The following is a 22,232-nucleotide window of genomic DNA, read 5'->3' on the forward strand; positions in this document are numbered from 1 at the left end:
ACAATGTTGGAAAGTGTGAGGTCATCCACCTTGGGGGAAAAAAACAGTAAAAGGGAATATTATTTGAATGGGGAGAAATTACAACATGCTGAGGTGCAGAGGGACCTGGGGGTCCTTGTGCATGAAAAAAAAAAAACTCTTTTAGAGTCCTTGTGCATGAATCCCAAAAGGTTAGTTTGCAGGTGCAGCAGGTAATCAGGAAGGCAAATGGAATGTTGGCCTTCATTGCGAGAGGGATGGAGTACAAAAGCAGGGAGGTCTTGCTGCAACTGTATAAGGTATTGGTAAGGCCGCACCTGGAGTACTGCGTGCAGTTTTGGTCACCTTACTTAAGGAAGGATATACTAGCTTTGGAAGGGGTACAGAGACGATTCACTAGGCTGATTCCAGAAATGAGGGGGTTACCTTATGATGATGGATTGAGTAGACTGGGTCTTTACTCCTTGGAGTTCAGAAGGATGAGGGGTGATCTTATCGAAACATTTAAAATCATGAAAGGGACAGACAAGATAGAGGCAGAGAGGTTGTTTCCACTGGTAGGGGAGACTAGAACTAGGGGGCACAACCTCAAAATACGGAGGAGCCAATTTAAAACCGAGTTGAGAAAGAATTTCTTCTCCCAGAGGGTTGTGAATCTGTGGAATTCTCTGCCCAAGGAAGCAGTTGAGGCTAGCTCATTGAATGTTTTCAAGTCAAAGATAGATAGATTTTTAACCAATAAGGGAATTAAGGGTTACGGGGAGAGGGCGGGTAAGTGGAGCTGAGTCCACGTCCAGATCAGCCATGATCTTATTGAATGGCGGAGCAGGCTCGAGGGGCTAGATGGCCTACTCCTGTTCCTAATTCTTATGTTCTTACTACTTAAAGGAGAGTTGGGGAGTTCTCCTGTTGTCCCACCCAACATTTCTCTCTCCACCAACACAATTAAAAACAGATTATTTGTCTCATTTGCTGTTTGTGGAATCTTGCTGTGCACAAACTGTCTGCTGTGTTTTCTGGCAAAACAACAGTGACTACATTTCAAAGGTACATCGCTGTGAAGTGCTTCAGAACATCTTGGGGACATGAAAGGTGCCATAAAATGCAAGCTTTTTGTTCTGCCTGAATAGGTATTCAACTATAATACATGGAAATCCTGGGAAGATTGTGGGACTGCATAAGAAACATGATAAAAAAGATAGGAAACAGTGCACTCCTGAGAGGCACAGTACTATGTGGAGGAAGTACAAACTAGCATATCACAGGAATCAGTGCTCCGAACCCTTGTCTTTATCACTAGCATGGCAGGGCTTCAGGAACAAATTGTAAGCTTACTAAATTTGCAGACAACACTGAAATAAAGAGAATGCAATTAGAGTTTTGCAGATCGGTTTATATCTGTGCAGGTAAAGAAAGAAGACTTGCATTTCTATAGCGCCTTTCACAATTTCAGGATGTGCCAAAGCGCTTTACAGCCAATGAAGTACTTTTGAAGTGTAGCCACTGTTGTAATGTAGGAAACCCTTCAGCTAAGCTCCCAAAAACAGCAATCTGATAATGACTAGATAATCTGTTTTTAAGTAAATAGCAAATGGAATTTAATCAATAGCAAAGTATTGATAATTGGAAGAGAGAGAACGGGCAATGTCGATATCCAATGGAAGCAACAGGGAGACTGTGGAAGTAGCCTGGGAATGCTGAGAAAATCATAGAATCACAGAATCGTTACAGTACAGTAAGAAGCCATTCAGCCCGTGCTGGCTCTCCGCAAGAGCACTTCAGCTAATCCCAATCCCTCCCACCGTAGTGCCCTCATCAACCCTCTCTGTTACCTCATCAAAAAATTCAATCAAGTTAGTTAAACACGAATTGCCTTTAACAAATCTGTGCTGGCTTTCCTTAATTAATCTAAACTTGTCCAAGTGACTGTTAATTTTGTTCTGGACTATCGTTTCTAAAAGCTTCCCCATCACCGAGGTTAAACTGACTGGCCTGTAGTTGCTGGGTTTATTCTTACACCCTTTTTTGAACAAGGGTGTAACCTTTGCAATTCTCCAGTCCTCTTGCACCATTTCCATATCCAAGGAGGACTGGAAGATTATGGTCAGTACCTCCGCATTTTCCACTTTTACTTCCCTCAGCATCCTCGGATGCATCCTATCCGGTCCCGGTGACTTATCTACTTTAAGTACAGTCAGCCTTTCTAGTACCTCCTCTTTATCAAATGTTATCCCATCCAATATCTCAACAATCTCCTCTTTCACTATGACTTTGGCAGTATCTTCTTTCTTGGTAAAGACAGATGCAAAGTACTCATTTAGTACCTCAGCCATGCCCTCTGCCTTTATGCATAGGTCTTCATTTTGGTCCCTAATCTGCCCCACCTGCCCTCTTACTACCAGTTTACTATTTATATACCCATAGAAAAGTTTTGGATTGATTTTTATGTTAGCTGCTATTCTACTCTCATATTCCCTCTTATTTCCTTTATCACTTCCACTCTGAACTTTCTGTATTCAGCCTGGTTCTTACTTGTATTCTCAACCTGACATCTGTCATACGCCTCTTTTTACTGCTTAATCCAGTCCCACCCTCCCTTTCCCTCAATGACTATCTGTCCCACCTGTGACAGAGACTGTGGTTCTCGTATTGGACTGTTCAGCCACCTAAGAACTCATTTTAAGAGTGGAAGCAAGTCTTCCTCGATTCCGAGGGACTGCCTATGATGATGATGATGAATCTTACTATCTATCTCTTTCATCAACCAGTGAGCTTTGGCTTTGGTTGACCTACCTTTCCCCTTTGTGGGAATATACCTCGACTGTACCCAAACCATCTCCTCTTTAAAGGCAGCCCATTGTTTGATTACAGTTTTGCCTGCCAATCTTTGATTCTAATTTACCCAGGTCACTGAAATTGGCCCTCCTCCAATTAAGTATTTTGACTCGAGAGTGCTCTTTGTCCTTTTCCATAGCTAACCTAAACCTTATGATACTATGATCACTGCTGTCTAAGTGTTCCCCTACTGACATTTGCTCCATTTGACCCACCTCATTCCCGAGAACCAGATCCAGCAATACCTCCTCCCTCATTGGGCTGGAAATATACTGATCAATAAAGTTCTCCTGAACACACCAGAAATTCTTCCCCCTCTCTGCCCTTTACACTATTTCTATCCCAATCTATATTAGGATAATTGAAGTTCCCAATTAACGCTACTCTATAGTTCTTGCACCTCTCTGTAATCTCTGTAAATTTTCTCTTCTCTATTCCATCGCACTAGTTGGTGGACTATAGAATACACCTAGTAGTGTAATGGCACCTCTATTGTTTCTCAACTCTAACCAAATAAATTCTGTCCTTGGCCCCTCCAGGGCATCCTCTCTCTCCAACACTAATATTCTCCTTAATCAATACTGCCATCACCTCCTTTCTTTCCTTCCCTAGCTTTCCTGAACACCTTATATCCAGGAAGAGGGTTGGAGCGATGACGCAGCCCGTGATCCTTATCAACGGATCCATTACAGATCCAATTCACATCCAGACTGGAGTTAAACAGGGCTGCGTCATCGCTCCAACCCTCTTCTCAATCTTCCTCGCTGCCATGCTCCACCTCACAATCAACAAGCTCCCCGCTGGAGTGGAACTAAACTACAGAACCAGTGGGAAGTTGTTTAACATACGCCGCCTCCAGGCCAGGTCCAAGAGCACCCCAACCTCTGTCGTTGAGCTGCAGTACGCGGACGACGCCTGCGTCTGCGCACATTCTGAGGCTGAACTCCAGGATATAGTCAATGTATTCACTAAGGCATATGAAAGCATGGGCCTTACGCTTAACATCCGTAAGACAAAGGTCCTCCACCAGCCTGTCCCCGCCGCACAGCACTGCCCTCCAATCATCAAGATTCACGGCGCGGCCCTCGACAACGTGGACCATTTCCCATATCGCGGGAGCCTCTTATCAACAAAGGCAGACATTGATGCGGAGATTCAACATCGCCTCCAGTGCGCCAGTGCAGCCTTCGATCGTCTGAGGAAAAGAGTGTTTGAAGACCAGACCCTCAAATCTACCACCAAGCTCATGGTCTACAGGGCTGTAGTCATACCCGCCCTCATGTATGGATCTGAGGCATGGACAATGTATAGAAGGCACCTCAAGTGTCTGGAGATATATCACCAACGATGTCTCCGCAAGATCCTGCAAATCCTCTGGGAGGACAGGCACACCAACATCAGTGTACTCGTCCAGGCTAATCCAGTCTTGAAGCACTGACCACACTCGATCAACTTCGCTGGGCAGGCCACATAGTTCGCATGCCAGATATGAGACTCCCTAAGCAAATGCTTTATGCGGAGCTCCTTCATGGTAAACGAGCCAAAGGTGGGCAGCGGAAACGTTACAAGGACACTCTCAAAGCCTCCCTGGTAAAGTGCGACATCACCACTGACACCTGGGAGACCCTGGCCGAAGACTGCCCGAGGTGGAGAAAGTGCATCCGGGAGGGCGGTGAGCTCTTCGAGTCTCAACGCAAAGAGCGTGAAGGGGTCAAGAGCAGGCAGTGGAAGGAGCACGCGGCAACCAGCCCCACCTCCCCCTCTTCCCTCACCGAATGTCTGTCCCACCTGTAACAGGGTCTGTGGCTCTCGTATCAGACTGTTCAGCCATCAAAGAACTCACTTTGGGAGTGGAAGCAAGTCTTCCTCGATTCCGAGGGACTGCCTATGATATCCAGAAATACTTAGTACCCAATCCTGCCCTTTTTTGAGGTCTCCATTAATCGCAAAAACACCATATTCCCATATGTCTATTTGACCCTGCAGCTCACCAACCTTATTTACCATGCTTCATGTATTTACATACATGCACTGTAAACCTATCTTAGACCTTCATGTATTTTCTCCTGGTCTGAGACCTCACCTAATACCATACTATCTTTCTCTTATTCTAATGTTATCTGTATCTCCTACTCTTGGTGCACCATGTAACTCCTTTCCAATGCCACATCCTGGTACCCATCCCCCTGCCAAATTGATTTAAATCCTCCCAAAATCACCCCCCCCCACCCCCGGCGAGGATATTGGTCCCGGCTCTGTTGAGGCCTGCACAGGTTCCACCTCCCCCAGAACTGGTCCCAATGTCCCAGGAATCTAAAGCCCTCTCTTCTCCACTATCCTTGCAGCCGCGCATTCATCGGCTCTGTCCTCCTATGTCTATACTCACTAGCTCGTGGCACAGAGAGTAATCTGGAGCTTACTACCTTTGAGGTTCTGCTTTTTAATCTCTTTCCTAGCTCCCTAAAATCTGCCTGTAGGACCTCATCCCTCTTTCTACCTATGTCGTTGATACTGATATAGACCACGACCACTGGATGTTCACTCTACCCCCTCAGAATGTTCTGCAGCCACTCAGTGCCATCCTTGACTCTGGCACCAGGGAGGTAACATACCATCCTGGAGTTACATCTGCAGCCGCAGAAACGCCATGTCTGTTCCTCTAACTATTAAATCTCCTATCATTATTGCTTTCCTGATCTCCCTTCCCACCCCCCCAACCCCTCCCCCTTGTACAGCTGAGCCACCCGTGGGGCTATAGACTTGGCTCTGGCTGTACTCCCCACAGGAACCATCACCGTCACCAGTATTCTGTACATACCGGTTGGAGAGCGAGATGCACTCGGGACTCCTGCCCTACCTGCCTGGTCTTCCTTTTCTGTCTGGCGATCACCCATTCCTTCTCTGCCTGCATACTCTTAAGCTGCGGGGCGAACACCTCCTGAAATGTGCTACTCACGTAGCTCTCAGCCTCATGGATGCACCGCAGTGATGCCTGCTGCTGCTCAGGCTCCGAAAACTGGAGCATGAGCTCCTCCAGCTGACGATACTTCCTGCATGTGGTTGTCCAGGACCCGGGAAGCATCCTGAATTTCCCATGTGGCACATGATGTACATTCCACGGATCTGAGGTGCCCTGCCATGTCTCTATTTAATAGACTACTAACTAACTAACTTAGCAGAAATAAACTTAGGACTTAAAAAAAAAACATTCACCAGCTACTCACCAATCAGCTCCTTCCCTTGTGTTGACATAGCTTTAGGATTTTTACTCCGACGTCACTCTTTCAAATTCTGCCTGTGTTGAGTTGCTCCCAGCTCTGCTCAGGTCCGCCTCCTCTGGTCTCAGGCCTGTTCTCGCTGCGCTCTCTATCCCTGCTCAGCTCTCGGCTGCCCTCCTACTCAGGTCTGCTGCCTCTGGTCTTGGACCCACTCTCTATCCTTGCTCAACTCTCGCTCTGCTCCCACTCATGTCCGCCGCCTCTAGCAATTCAATTGGGTCCCCTTTCCCAGCTAGTTGATTTCCCTGACTGCTCATGTTTGATCTGTTTAGGCTGGATTTGAACCCATGTTCCAGAGATGATCGGCTAGCAACTATTGCACTGCCCCATCTAGGCTCCGCTATTTTCAAGTCATCCGCTCACAACCGAGTCCAATGTGGAGAAGCAATTAAAAGGCAAATAGAATGTTGAGATATATTGCCAGAAGAATTTGGGTATAAATTCAGAGAGGTTCAAGAAAACACTCGTCAGACTTCACTTCCAACGCTACGTGCATTCCAGGCAGCCACAGTTCAAAAGAAAGGAAAACTTGCCTTCATACAGTGCCTTTTCACAACCTCAGGACGTCCCGAAGCGCTTTACAGCCAATGAAGTAATTTGGAAACGTAGTCAACTGCTGTAATGTATGAAACGTGGAAATTTGTACCCAGCAATATCCCACAAATGTGATCATGACCAGATAATCGGTTTCAGTGATGTTGGTTGAGGGATGAAAAAGGGACATACATGCATTAGGAAAAGTGCAGAGAAGAGCAACAAGAATTATCCCAAATATAAAGGGGTTGATCTACAAGGAAGGATTGGAAAATTCTAAGCTCTAAAGTCCAGAGAGAAGGTGGCTAAGAGAAAAAGTCATTGAAGTATATGTAAAGTATTGAATAGTATAGATACGGTGAGCCCAGAATATTACTTCAAGAACAGTAATGCAAGGGGACATAAATTTAAACAACTTTAAAGTAAATTTAAAAGTAGATCTTAGAAAAAATTTCCGTACTCTTTGGAATGATCTACAACAACAACAACAACTTGTTTTTATATAGCGCCTTTAACGTAGTACAATGTGCCAAGGCGCTTCACAGGAGTGTTATAAAACAATAATTTGACACCGAGCCACAAAAGAAAAAATTCTGGCATTGGTCAAATAGGTAGGTTTTAAGAAGTGTCTTAAAGGATAAAAGAGAGGTAGAGAGGCAGAGAGGTTTAGGGAGGGAATTCCAGAGCTTGGGGCCGAGGCAACTGAGGGCATGGCCACCAATGGTTGAGCGCTTATAATCAGGGATGCTCAAGAGGGCAGAATTTGAGGAGCGCAGATATCTCGGGTGGGGGAAGATGGTTGTGAGGCTGAAGGAGATTACAGAGAGATAGGGAGGGGCAAGGCCATGGAGGGATTTGTAAACAAGGATGAGAATTTTGAAATCGAGGCGTTGAATAACCAGGAGCCAATGTAGGTCAGCGAGTACAGGGTGATGAGTGAGCGGGACTTGGTACGAGTTAGGACACGGGCAGCGGAGTTTTGGATGACCTCAAGTTTTCGAAGGGTAGAAATTGGGAAGCCAGCCAGGAGTGCGTTGGAGTAGTCAGGTCTACCACATATGATAGGAGTAAAAGACATTGGGGAGTTCAAGATGCAGTTCATAGAATCATAGCATTTACAGAATCATCATTTACAGCACTGAAGGAGGCCATTTCGGCCAATCGCGTTCGCGCCAGCCGACCAAGAGCTATCCAGCCTAATCCCACTTTCCAGCTCTTGGTCCGTAGCCCTGTAGGTTATGCCAATTTAAGTGCACATCCAAGTATTTTTTAAATGTGGTGAGGGTTTCTGCCTCTACCATCCCTTCAGGCAATGAGTTCCAAACCCCCACCACTCTCTGGATGAAAAAATTTCCCCTCAAATCCCCTCTATCCCTCCCCCCAATTACTGTAAATCTATGCCCCCTGGTTGTTGACCCCTCTGCCAAGGGAAACAGGTCCTTCCTATCCACTCTATCCAGGCCCCTCATAATCTTATACACCTCAATCAGGTCTCCCCTCAGTCTCCTCTGTTCCAAAGAAAACAGACCCACCCAGCATCTCCAATCTTTTCTCATAGCCAAAATTCTCCAGTCCTGGCAACATTCTTGTAAATCTTCTCTGCACCCTTTCCAGTGCAATCACATCTTTCCTGTAATGTGGTGACCAGAACTGCACACAGTACTCTAGCTGCAGCTTAACCAGTGTTTTATACGGTTCAAATATAACCTTCTTGCTCTTGTATTCTATGCCTCAACTAATAACGGCAAGTATTCCATATGCCTTCTTAACCACCTTATCTACCTGGCCTGCTACCTTCAGGGATCTGTGGACCTGCACTCTAAGGTCCCTTTGTTCCTCTACAATTTTCAGTGTCGTACCATTTAATGTGTACCGGTACAGTGTCGAGAATCCAGAAGCCTCTGGACCGAGGCCGCTCCAGATTATGTGTGTTTTCGGACTTCGGAACGTCTTTATGACATCCCGAATCCGGAAACTGCCGAGCCCAGGATCATGTATTTCCGAACTTCGGAATGTCTTTCCGACGTCCCAAGTGCGGAAATGCCTGGCCCAAGGTAGGTAGGGAGAGGGGGGCCCGAGGGGAGGTGGGATGGGTCTAGGGGAGATGGGGCCGAGGGGAGGCAGGGCCGAGGGGTCAGCCCGAGGCGGGGGAAAGAGGTCGGCGGCAGCCCAAGGCAGGTAAAAGGTCGCATTCCGGACGACCCCGCCACAGATCGACCCGGTGTCCGGATTCCGGAACTCCGGATTCTCGATGCTGTGCCTGTATTACCTTACCTTATTAGACCTCCCGAAATGCATTACCTCACACTTATCCAGATTGAATTCCATTTGCTACTGTTCTGCCCACCTGGCCGGTCCATTGATATCTTCCTGCATTCCGTAGCTTTCTTCTTCGTGCTCAACCACACAGCCTATTTTAGTGTCAGCTGCAAACTTCTTAATCATACCCAAACATTCAAAGTCCAAGTCATTGATATATACCACAAAAAGCAAGGGACCCAGCACTGAGCCCTGTGGAATCCCACTGGATACAGCTTCCAGTCACAAAAACACCCATCAACCATTACCCTTTGCTTCCTGCCTCTGAGCCAATTTTGGATCCAACTTGTCACTTTGGGTGCTCACTGGGTGAGTTGAAATGATCGAGGACAAGCTCAGTGGGTTGAATGATCTTTTCTCATCCCTGGTTTTATCTGATGTCTTACGAAATTATTTCTGTTTACAGGAAGAAACCAACTTCCAAGTCAGTCTCACAAATGTTGTTTGTAGACGAGATATATTTCTGCCTTGCTGATTTTGCTGGAATCAGCATCATGGAATTGTGATGGCACAAAGGTTTTCTTGCTCGTCACAGAACTCCACACGTTCGCTAGAAGCTCAGAATTGTACTGTGCCATAAGGGGGACCATGGAGAGGCATGAACAATAACTGCAAAACAAAAGCCTCTCATTGTGGAAATATGCAGGCTATGGCAACATAAAATGGAAAGACCCCCGAGAGTAAAGTTAAGGTGCCTTGAACATAAAATGAATGACCAATTGAAATTTGATTAGTCATGCTTCCTTAGCATCGCCAGTAACTAAATATACTAATCAACAGGGTACAGACAAAATGTAATCAATGAGACAGAATATACTAATCAACAGGGTACAGACAAAATGTAATCAAGGAAAAGGGACAGATTGTAACTATAATAACCCAATCACCAGGGCACAGACAAATGTGTAGTCAAAACAGATGGGCCAGATTACAGAATAGTATAAACTCGGAGGGGAAACCCCACCTGGGCTGCGAGAACCTGGGAACAACAAGCAGGGACCAGGGAAAAGACCCTTGAAGGAACAGTATCAGGACCAGATTGATCACCCAGGGACGTATTGGGTAACTATGAGAATATTTTGAACGGAAAGGAACACCTTTCAGAACGCCTTTCTGCAGGATTAATATTTTGAGCGGAAAGGGACATCTTTTGGAACACCTTTCTGCAGAGTTAAATAGAGTATAAGTACTGAGTCTTGTACTTCTTCTGTATTGGGGAACTACAGAGTATAAGTAGTGAATCTTGTACTTCTTCTGTATTAAACGAACATTAACAGTACTGTCATTGTCCAGTGTGTAATTTGATATTTAACTCAGGAACCGTCGCAGGCAACTACCAGTCACACGACTAGCGAATGTAGCCAGCTGAAAAGTTTTTTTTTTAAAAACACACATTTCTGGCCAGACCCAATTTCTTCACTCAAGTGTTTTCAGCCATTCTTACGAGGCCACATGTGACCACCACTACCACTCCATTAACTTTCCAGCCAATTTGAACAGTTGCCTCCATATATAAGCCCAGGTGAAATAACCCAAAGAAAATATACACCAAATTTAAATCCAACCAATTTTTCAAACATGCTCGAAGATATCCAGTAATATTACAAAATTAAATTTTTTTGGAATCTGATCTTCCGATCTAAATGGAACAGTGTGATTGCAAGCAGAGCCTTTGCCTTTCAACTTGGCTCAGCGAGCGCCCCGAGTGCTATGGCAGCTTCTGTAGCACACACACAGATATATAAACGGTATATAAAAAGTAGCTAAAGTAAACTTTGGTCCCTTAGAGGATGAGACTGAGGAATTAATAATGGGAAACAGGGAAATGGCAGAGACTTTGAATAAATATTTTGTATCGGTCTTCACGGTAGAAGACACTAAAAGCATACCAATAATTGATAATCAAGGGGTGATTGGGAGGGGGGTGCTTAAAACAATCACTAGAGAGAAAGTACAAGGTGTAAGAATAAAAGTGTTTAGTAATGATAAGATTGATTCTGTATATATAAATAAATGTTAAAATTGTAGGTTATACAAAATGACAAGTGTGAAGAGATAAAATGGATACCTTCCCCAAGTTCATGTCTCCTGGCTGGGCAGAGCTCAAGTTACAAAGGAAGCATGGCTTTGAAACTCACCAAACTAGAAAAGATGTTAATTGAAAAGCCATTAACCTAATCATGGAATGGCGCCGACCCTCCAGGCAGACATGTGTATGAGGAGAAGCCAATCAGGAACAGCCCTGGAACCAAGAGCCAATCCTGAGGCTTTCTGAGAAATTATGACCTCAAGAGGTATAAAAACTCAAAGATTTCTGGGTTGCTCTCTTCTCCTTAGCCCATAGCAAAGCAGAAACCTCCCTCCACAGCAGAAGTAAGGATGAATGATATATGTTTGGCCAGAGGGAAGTAAAGTATACCTTTTTTTATTGTAACTGTTGTAATTAAGTTGATCTGTAGGATAGCTGATGACTGCTGATAGATGTGCATGTGTGTGTGTTTAATAAACTTTTCTAAATTGTTTTAAAAGAATCGGTCTTGCTGTCAATTTAATGGCAGATTTAGAAATCTGAGGCAAACTAATGGGACTAAAGGTGGACCAGTCCCCTGGCTGCAGAGATCGTGTGCCTCCAGTGTGCCAGCGCAGCCTTTGGTCACCTGAGGAAGAGAGTGTTTGAAGACTAGGACCTCTCATCTGGCACCAAGCTTATGGTCTACAGGGCAGAAGTGATACCCGCCCTCCTATTGGGCTCAGAGACATGGACCATAGACACCTCAAAGCACTGAAGAATGCCACCAGCGCTGTTTCTGCAAGATCCTGCAAATCCACTGGGAGGACAGAGGCACCAATGTCCGTGTTCTCGCTCAGGCCCATATCCCCAGTATCGAAGCATTGACCACACTCGACCAGCTCTGTTGGGCGGGCCACATCGTCAGCATGCCTGACATGAGACTCCCTAAGCAAGTGCTCCACTCGGAACTCCTTCACGGCAAATGAGCCCCAGGTGCGCAGACGAAATGTTTCAAGGACACCCTCAAAGCCTCCTTGATAAAAGGCAACATCCCCACCGACACCTGGGAGTCCCTGGCCCAAGACCACCCCCCTAGTGGAAAGAGAGAATCCGGGAGGGCGCTGAGTACCTCGAGTCTCGTCGCTGAGGGCATGCAGAAACCAAGCGCAGGCAGCAAAAGGAGCGTGCGGCAAACCAGACTCCCCACCCACCCTTTCCTTCAACCACTGTCTGTCCCACCTTTGACAGAGACTGTAATTCCTGTATTGGACTGTACAGTCACCTGAGAACTCATTTTGGAGTGGAAGCAAGTCTTCCTTGATTTCGAGGGACTTCCTATGATGATGATGATGATGGATGCATTGGTTGAAATCTACATAAGTTACCTGGATTCTGGCGAGGTCCCAGTGGATTGGAAAATCGTAAATGTAACGCCCCTATTTAAGAAAGGAGGGAGACAGAAAGCAGGCAACTATAGACCAGTTAGCCTAATATCTGTCATAGAATCATAAACATTTACAGCACAGAAGGAGGCCATTTCGGCCCATCGTGTCCGTGCCGGCCGACCAAGAGCTATCTCACCCTAATCCCACTTTCCAGCTCTTGGTCCGTAGCCCTGTAGGTTACACCACTTTAGTGCACATCCAAGTATTTTTTAAATGTGGTGAGGGTTTCTGCCTCTATCACCCCTTCAGGCAGTGAGTTCCAGACTATCATTACCCTCTGGGTGAAGAAATATCCCCTCATCTCCTCTAAACCTCCTCCCAATTACTTTAAATCTATGTCCCGTTAGTTGTTGACCCCTCTGCCAAGGGAAACAGATCTTTCCTATCCACTCCATTGAGGGCCCTCATAATTTTATACACCTCAATCAGGTCTCCCCTCAGCCTCCTCTGTTCCAAAGAAAACAGACCCAGCATCTCCAATATTTCCTCATACCCATAATTCTCCTGACCAGGCAATATACTTGTAAATCTCCTCTGCACTCTTTGCAGTGCAATCACATCTTTCCTATAATGTGGTGACCAGAACTGCACACAGTACTCCAGCTGCGGCCTAACCAGTGTTTTATACAGTTCAAGCATAACCTCCTTGCTCTTGTATTCCATGCCTCGACTAATTAAAGGCATGGATAGAGGATTGGCTAACTAACAGAGTCAGGATAAATGGTTCATTCTCTGGTTGGCAACCAGTAACTAGTGGGGTGCTGCAGGGATCAGTGCTGGGACCCCAACTATTTACAATCTATATCAACGACTTGGAAGAAGGGAGAGAGTGTAACGTAGTCAAGTTTGCTGACCATACAAAGATGGGAGGAAAATCAATGTGTGAGGAGGAGACACAAAATCTTCAAAAGGACATAGACAGGCTAAGTGAGTGGGCAAAAATTTGGCAGATGGAGTATAATGTTGGAAAGTATGAGGTCACTCACTTTGGCAGAAAAAAATCAAAAAGCAAGTTATTATTTAAATGGAGAAAGATTGCAAAGTACCGCAATACAGCGGGACCGGGGGGTACTTGTGCATGAAACACAAGGATAGTATGCAGGTACAGCAAGTGATCAGGAAGGCCAATGGTATCTTGGCCTTTATTGCAAAGGGGATGGATTATAAAAGCAGGGAAGTCTTGCTACAACTATATAAGGTATTGGTGAGGCCACACCAGGAATACTGCATGCAGTTTTGGTTTCCATATTTACGAAAGGATATACTTGCTTTGGAGGCCGTTCAGAGAAGGTTCACTAGGTTGATTCCGGGGATGAGAGGGTTAAGTAGGTTGGGCCTCTATTCTTTGGAATTTGAAAGAATTATCTTATCGAAACATGTAAGATTATGAGGGGGCTTGACAAGGTGGATACAGAGAGGATGTTTCCACTGATAGGGTAGACAAGAACTAGAGGGCACGATCTTCGAATAAGGGGCTGCCCATTTAAAACAGAGATAAGGAGAAATTTCTTCTGAGGGTTGTAAATAGCTGTGGAATTTGAATAAATTTAGGACAGAAATAGAGTTTCTTAAATGATATGGGGATAAGGGGTTATGGGAAGTGGGCGGGGAAGTGGGCGGGAAAGTGGAGCTGAGTCCATGATCAGATCAGCCATGATCTTACTGAATGGTGGAGCAGGCTCGAGAGGCCCTATGGCCTACTTCTGTTCCTATTTGTTCTTATGTAAGCTTATTACCTTTAGGAATCTGTGGACCTGCACTCCAAGGTCCTTTGTTCCTCTACACTTTTCAGTGTCGTACCATTTAATGTGTATTCCCTTACCTTGTTAGACCTCCCCCAAATGCATTACCTCACACTTATCCGGATTGAATTCCATTTGCCACTGTTCTGCTCATTTGACCAGTACATTGATACTTTTCTGCAATCCGCAGCTTTCTTCTTCTTTCAACCACACGGCCTATTTTAGTGTCATCTGCAAATTTCTTAAATCATACCCCCCAACATTCAAGTCCAAGTCATTGATATATACCACAAAAAGCAAGGAACTCAGAACTGAGCCCTGTGGAACCCTACTGGATACAACCTTCTAGTCACAAAAACACCCATCAACCATTATCTTTCGCTTCTTGCCTGAGCCAATTTTGGATCCAACTTGCCACTTTGCCCTCGATCCCATGGGGCTTTACTTTTGTGACCAGTCTACCATGTGGGACCTTATCAAAAGCTTTGCTAAAATCCACGTACACTACATCTGCACAAACACTACATCATATGCATTCCTGTCATTGGGAAAATGCAGGAGTCCATTATTAAGGAAGTGGTAGCAGGACATTTAGTAAATCATAATAGTCAAACAGAGTCAGCATGATTTTATGCAAGTGAAATGTTTGACAAATTTGCTGGAGTTCTTTGGGGATGTTAGTAGCAGGGTGGATAAAGGTGAACCAGTAGATGTTGTGTATTTGGATTTCCAGAAGGCATGCGATAAGATGCCACATAAACGGTTACTGTACAAGATAGCTCACGGGGTTGGGGGTAATGTATTAGCATAGATAGAGGATTGGTTAACTAACCGAACAGAGATGGGATAAATGGGTAATTTCCAGGTTGGTAAACTGTAACTAGTGGGGTGCCACACGGATCAGTGCTGGGGCCTCAATATTTACAATCTATATTAATGACTTGGATGAAGGGACTGAGTGTAATATAGCCAGATTTGATGATGATACAAAGATAGGCAGGTAAGCAAATTGTGCAGAGTACACAAAGAATCTACAAAGGGATATAGATAGGGTAAGTGAGTGGGCAAAAATCTGGCAGATGGAGTATAATGTGGGAAAAATGGGAGGTTATCCACTTTGGCGGGAAAAATAAAAAATCAAATTATTATTTAAATGGGGAGAGATTACAAAATGCTGTGGTACAGAAGGATCTGGGGGTCCTTGTACATGAAACACAAAGGTAGCAAGCATGTACAGCAAGTAATTAAGAAGGCAAATGGAATGTTGGCTTTTATTGCAAGGGGGATGGAGTATAAAAGTAGGGAAGTCCTGCTACAACTGTACAGGGTGTTGGTAAGACCACATCATGAGTACTGTGCACAGTTCTCATCCCCTTTATTTAAGGAGGAATACACTTGCATTGGAGACAGTTCCGAGAAGGTTCACGAGATTGATTCCAGAGATGAAGGGGTTGGCTTACGAAGAAAAGTTGAGCAAGTTGGGCCTATACTCATTAGAGTTTAGAAGAATGAGAGGAAATCTTATTGAAACATATTAGAATCTGAAAGGCCTTGACAGTGTAGATGCAGAGAAGATGTTTCCCCTCATGAGGGAATCTAGAACTAGGGGGGGCAGAATTTCAAAATAAGGGGTCACCCATTAAAACAGAAATGAGGAGGAATTTCTTCTGTGGGTCTTGAATCTTTGAAATTCTCTTCCCCAAAGAGCTGTGGAGGTTGGGTCATTGAATATATTTAAGGTTGAGATAGACAGATTTTTTTTAAGAAGGGAGTCAAGGGTTATGGGGAGCAGGCAGGAAAACTGAGTTGAGGCCAAGATCAGATCAACCATGATTTTACTGAATGGTAGAGCAAGCTCGAGGGGCCAACTGGCCTACTCCTGCTCTTATTTCTTATGTTCTTATGCACAGTGTGACCGTGAAAACTCAGATGTAAATCACAGTGCGCAGCAGTATAGAAACTCATTAGTCACATTTAAAGACTATCAGGACACCTATGATCTTTACCATAACATTTGTGTTTTTAAAATTGGATGATATCATCCTTTGCCAAGTACAGAAGACCACAATAACTTAGTTAGACATATATTTAATGTCTTTACAGATGTTTTTGCCTGCACATGGAAACATGCCACATGTCATCCTAGTACAGTGAGATCACGTAGTGCAAAAGTCCACTGTAAACATACATGCACACATGACACTCGAGATTTTTGAGAAAGGACCTTTCCTAACTTCCCAACACCACTGAGACAATATCTTAACGTCACTCCTCACTATATAAGTAACATTCATTATTTTCTTTTTAAATGTAATTTATTTATTTTGATGCATTTTTAAATGTCAGTTATTTATTTTAATGCATAGCACCCTGTGGAAAAAACATTAGCACATTTGCTTGTGTTTAAACAAATCTGCAATCAAGTGTCAGTTTTCTGATTATAAATCTCAGCATTTTCCTTAAAATTTGACAGGTATGTTAATTAGCCCTTTGATTCTGCGTAAGACTCACACACAGACACACACAAAATATATATATGTGTGTGCACAAAATTCTATACAGTGGCCTGAAGTAAAAACAAGACTTAAGAATCACTTCCCACCCACTCCCACACATAAAAATAAACAAATAGCCTCCAGCTTTCTCTCTCAGCAGAGATAAATAAAGCACTTACCACCTTCTCAGCTTCCTCTGTGATTATTATAAATAGCCTCGTCCATTTAAACATAACAAGAGTTTATTTTGAAAAAAGAGATAACTTTCATTTATATTTCCCCATCAGAAACTTTCTTAAATCTCCACTTGGGGAGTGAAGCACAGTGCCTTTGTCTGCCTCACACCCGCCATGATTAACAACACCAAACTCCCACAGGAGGGGGCCCAACACACACTCACACTCACAGGGCCACACCGGCGCGCTTGCGGGGGCCGCCGGGACTTGTAGTTGCTGACCCCCGGCGCCCCGCCGTGTGACTGGCGCGAGTGAGGTCAGCGCGGGACTACAGCTCCCGCCGGGCCTTGCGCCGGCCGACGCATGCGTGTGAGCCACCCCGAAAGGTGCTCATTTCCTTTCCCCAGCCAACCCTTTGAACTTTGACATTTGACTTCTTCCATGGAAACGGGGCTCGGTGCCTGAAGAGGAGGAATGAAGCTGGTGAGGAGTTTTAACTGGTTTTATTTTAATGTTTAAAACTGATTGAGAAAGTGAGAATGTCTCCCTCCCGTCAGGGTAACCTCAAGCAGGTCTGCCTATTATGGGACGGTTGTGCGCCTGCAGGTAAAGTCGACGAAGAATATCACCCCAACTAGGAGGTTTTTTAAATCCGCATTTAACAGCTGTAATGGGGAGAGGTTTCTTTACTCAAAGTAATGTCTGGAATAATCTACTGGGCCAATGTGTACAGGCAGAAACTACATGGGGCGGTTTCAATGTACATCTGGAGGCTCAGGCTAGGAGGGTTTAACTTCAATGGACTGAAATGACTTTTCATAGAAACATAGAAAATAGGTGCAGGAGCAGGCCATTCAGCCCTTCTAGCCTGCACCGCCATTCAATGAGTTCATGGCTGAACATGAAACTTCAGTACCCCCTTCCTGCTTTCACGCCATACCCCTTGATCCCCGAGTAGTAAGGACTTCATCTAACTTCCTTTTGAATATATTTAGTGAATTGGCCTCAACTACTTTCTGTGGTAGAGAATTCCACAGGTTCACCACTCTCTGGGTGAAGAAGTTTCTCCTCATCTCGGTCCTAAATGGCTTACCCCTTATCCTCAGACTGTGACCCCTGGTTCTGGACTTCCCCAACATTGGGAACATTCTTCCTGCATCCAACCTGTCCAAACCCGTCAGAATTTTAAACGTTTCTATGAGGTCCCCTCTCACTCTTCTGAACTCCAGTGAATACAAGCCCAGTTGATCCAGTCTTTCTTGATAGGTCAGTCCCACCATCCCGGGAATCAGTCTGGTGAATCTTCGCTGCACTCCCTCAATAGCAAGAATGTCCTTCCTCAAGTTAGGAGACCAAAACTGTACACAATACTCCAGGTGTGGCCTCACCAAGGCCCTGTACAACTGTAGCAACACCTCCCTGCCCCTGTACTCAAATCCCCTCGCTATGAAGGCCTACATGCCATTTGCTTTCTTAACCGCCTGCTGTACCTGCATGCCAACCTTCAATGACTGATGTACCATGACACCCAGGTCTCGTTGCACCTTCCCTTTTCCTAATCTCTCACCATTCAGATAATAGTCTGTCTCTCTGTTTTTACCACCAAAGTGGATAACCTCACATTTATCCACATTATACTTCATCTGCCACGCATTTGCCCACTCACCTAACCTATCCAAGTCACACTGCAGCCTCATAGCATCCTCCTCGCAGCTCACACTGCCACCCAACTTAGTGTCATCCGCAAATTTGGAGATACTACATTTAATCCCCTCGTCTAAATCATTAATGTACAATGTAAACAACTGGGGCCCCAGCACAGAACCCTGCGGTACCCCACTAGTCACTGCCTGCCATTCCGAAAAGTACCCATTTACTCCTACTCTTTTTGCTTCCTGTCTGACAACCAGTTCTCAATCCACGTCAGCACACTACCCCCAATCCCATGTGCTTTAACTTTGCACATTAATCTCCTGTGTGGGACCTTGTCGAAAGCCTTCTGAAAGTCCAAATATACCACATCAACTGGTACTCCTTTGTCCACTTTATTGGAAACATCCTCAAAAAATTCCAGAAGATTTGTCAAGCATGATCTCCCTTTCACAAATCCATGCTGACTTGGACCTATCATGTCACCTCTTTCCAAATGCGCTGCTATGACATCCTTAATAATTGATTCCAACATTTTACCCACTACTGAGGTCAGGCTGACCGGTCTATAATTCCCTGCTTTCTCTCTCCCTCCTTTTTTAAAAAGTGGGGTTACATTGGCTACCCTCCACTCGATAGGAACTGATCCAGAGTCAATGGAATGTTGGAAAATGACTGTCAATGCATCCGCTATTTCCAAGGCCACCTCCTTAAGTACTCTGGGATGCAGTCCATCAGGCCCTGGGGATTTATCGGTCTTCAATCCCATCAATTTCCCCAACACAATTTCCCGACTAATAAAGATTTCCCTCAGTTCCTCCTCCTTACTAGACCCTCTGACCACTTTTATATCCGGAAGGTTGTTTGTGTCCTCCTTAGTGAATACTGAACCAAAGTACTTGTTCAATTGGTCTGCCATTTCTTTGTTCCCCGTTATGACTTCCCCTGATTCTGACTGCAGGGGACCTACATTTGTCTTTACTAACCTTTTTCTCTTCACATACCTATAGAAACTTTTGCAATCCGCCTTAATGTTCCCTGCAAGCTTCTTCTCGTACTCCATTTTCCCTGTCCTAATCAAACCCTTTGTCCTCCTCTGCTGAGTTCTAAATTTCTCCCAGTCCCCAGGTTCGCTGCTATTTCTGCCCAATTTGTATGCCATTTGTATGCCATTTCCTTGGCTTTAATACTATCCCTGATTTCCCGAGATAGCCACGGTTGAGCCACCTTCCCTTTTTTATTTTTACGCCAGACGCTTTCCTTTCATATATATTCACTAGACCGATAACGATAACGGTGCTCCTGACTCATCCATGCAAAAGGGCCCAAAGTATTCTCTCTCTTTCCCCCCTCCCCAATTACTGTATCCAACGGTTTCTTGTTAAATTACATTTGGGCTCCTTCTATGCTATTTAGAAACATAGGAACTTGGAGTTGGTCGTTCAGCCCCTCTATCATTCAGTGAGATCATGGCTGATCTGCATCCAAACTCCATATAACTGCCTTTGCCTCAAATCCCTTAATAACTTTGGCTAACAAAAATCTATCTCCGATTTAAATTAATAATTGACCTGGCATCAATTGCTGTTTGCGGCAGAATGTTCCAAACTTCTACCACTCTTTGCATGTAGAAGTTATTGTGTTCCTAACACAGGGAGGTTAAAGTAACAGTGACCTCAGTCTTTATTAAGACACGCCAGAGTGAGGAAAAGGCCTTAGGGGCCGGCTTATATACAGTGCTCCCAAGGGATGTTGGGATCCCTTGGGACTTCAGGGGATGCGCTCCCTGGTGGCGGAACATGGGAGTGCATGCTTTACAGATACACAACATCACTCTCCCCACCAAAGTCAAAGTGAAAACTATTTACAAGGTGAGGCGGTCGGGAGCCTTTCCTCGGGACCGCCTCGGTACAAATGTCTGTTCTGGTGTGTTGGCTGTGCCCTCGCTGGGCTGGCGTGTTGTTGGCCCTGCAGGGCTGCTGGGTGAGCCTGGCCTTGTTGGGTGTGATGGGTTCGATTTCCTGGTCCGTGGTGGTGTCGTTGATCCTTTGGGTGTGTGTTGTGGGCTCAAAAGGTGGTGTGTGCTGTGGGTTGTTCAAGGCAGTCTGTGAACTGCAGCCTCGTTTGGTCCAGGTGCTTTCTGCAAATTTGTCCATTGTCTAGTTTGACTACAAACATCCTACTCTCTTCTTTAGCTATCACCGTGCCCGCGATCCACTTGGGACCATGTCCATAGTTTAGCACATACACAGGGTCATTCAGATCAATTTCCCGTGACACAGTGGCGCGACCATCGTTTACATTTTGTTGCTGCCACCTACTCCCGACCTGATCATGCAGGTTGGGGTGAACCAGCGAGGGTCTGGTTTTAAGTATCCTTTTCATAAGTAGCTCAGCCGGGGGCACCCCTGTGAGCGAGTAGGGTCTCGTGCGGTAGCTGAGCAGTACTTGGAACAGACGGGTTTGGAGTGAGCCTTCTGTGATTTGTTTGAGGCTCTGTTTGATTGTTTGTGCTGCCCGCTCTGCCTGCCCATTAGAGGCTGGTTTAAACGGGGCCAAGGTGACATGTTTGATCCCATTGCGGGTCATGATTTCTTTAAATTCGGCACTGGTGAAACATGGCCCGTTGTCACTGACCAGTATATCAAGCAGGCCGTGGGTTGCAAATATGGCCCTCAGGCTTTCAATGGTGGCGGTGGCGGTGCTTCCCGACATTATTTCACATTCAATCCATTTTGACAAAGCATCCACCACCACCAGGAACATTTTACCGAGAAACGGGCCCACCTAGTCGACAAGGATCCTCTACCATGGTCTGGAGGGCCAGGACCACAAACTTAGTGGTGCCTCTCTGGGCGCGTTGCTCAACTGAGCACACACACTGCATTGCCGTACACAGGACTCTAAGTCAGAGTCGATACCGGGCCACCACACGTGGGATCTGGCTATCGCTTTCATCATTACTATACCCGGGTGTGTGCTGTGGAGATCTGAGATGAACGTCTCCCTGCCCTTTTTGGGTAGCACTACGCGGTTACCCCACAACAGGCAGTCTGCCTGAATGGACAGCTCGTCCTTTCGCCGCTGGAACGGCTTGATTAGCTCTTGCATTTCAATGGGGATGCTGGCCCAGCTCCCATGCAGTACACAATTTTTTTACTAGGGACAGCAGAGGATCTTGGCTGGTCCAAGTCCTAATCTGGCAGGCCTTGACAGGTGATTTATCATTTTCAAACGCTTCCATGACCATCAACAAGTCTGCGGACTGCGTCACCATCAACAAGTTTGCAACCGTGGTGGGCAATGGTAGCCAACTGAAAGCATCCGCACAGTTCTCGGTGCCTGGCCTGTGGCGGATGGTATAGTTATACGCTGATAGCGCGAGTGCCCACCTTTGTATGCGGGCTGAGGCATTTATATTTATCCCTTTGTTTTCAGCGAACAGGGCTATGAGGGGCTTGTGATCGGTTTCCAGCTCAAATTTGAGGCCAAATAGGTACTGATGCATTTTCTTTACCCCGAACACACACGCTAATGCCTCTTTCTCAATCATGCTATAGGCTCTCTCGGCCTTAGACAAGCTCCTGGAGGCTTGGCCACAGATTGCAACTTCCCCGCAACGTTAGCTTGTTGTAATACACTCCGTACGACGACGCATCACATGCTAGCACAAGTCTTTTACACGGGTTATACAATACAAGCAGCTTGTTGGAGCATAAAATGTTTCTGGCTTTCTCAAAAGCAATTACTTGTTTTTTTCCCCCTATA

General features: G+C 45.4%; 2 protein-coding genes across 9 annotated transcripts in view; one reads left to right on the top strand and one right to left on the bottom strand.

Annotated features, from left to right (window-relative positions):
• Positions 1-22,232, bottom strand: part of LOC139272955 (homeobox-containing protein 1-like) — a 178,000-nt gene that overhangs the window by 75,754 nt on the left and 80,014 nt on the right. Inside the window, exon 1 of one of the 7 annotated variants that reach the window (XM_070889127.1) lies at positions 16,818-16,992. The exons of the other annotated variants lie outside the window; for them this stretch is intronic. The gene's annotated coding sequence lies outside the window, so the exon portion shown is untranslated. Of the gene's footprint in view, positions 1-16,817; positions 16,993-22,232 lie in introns of those variants that run through there. 7 annotated transcript variants of the gene reach the window in all.
• The window catches only part of ints9 (integrator complex subunit 9), a 66,626-nt gene continuing 61,635 nt past the window's right edge, over positions 17,242-22,232 (top strand). For both annotated transcript variants that reach the window (XM_070889122.1, XM_070889121.1), the window contains exon 1: positions 17,242-17,297. In XM_070889122.1, the coding sequence (XP_070745223.1) occupies positions 17,289-17,297 (9 nt within the window). In that variant the 5' untranslated portion in view covers positions 17,242-17,288. The remainder of the gene's footprint in view (positions 17,298-22,232) is intronic.

Source organism: Pristiophorus japonicus, chromosome 9, assembly GCF_044704955.1.
Source record: "Pristiophorus japonicus isolate sPriJap1 chromosome 9, sPriJap1.hap1, whole genome shotgun sequence".
Taxonomy (NCBI): Eukaryota; Metazoa; Chordata; class Chondrichthyes; family Pristiophoridae; genus Pristiophorus; species Pristiophorus japonicus.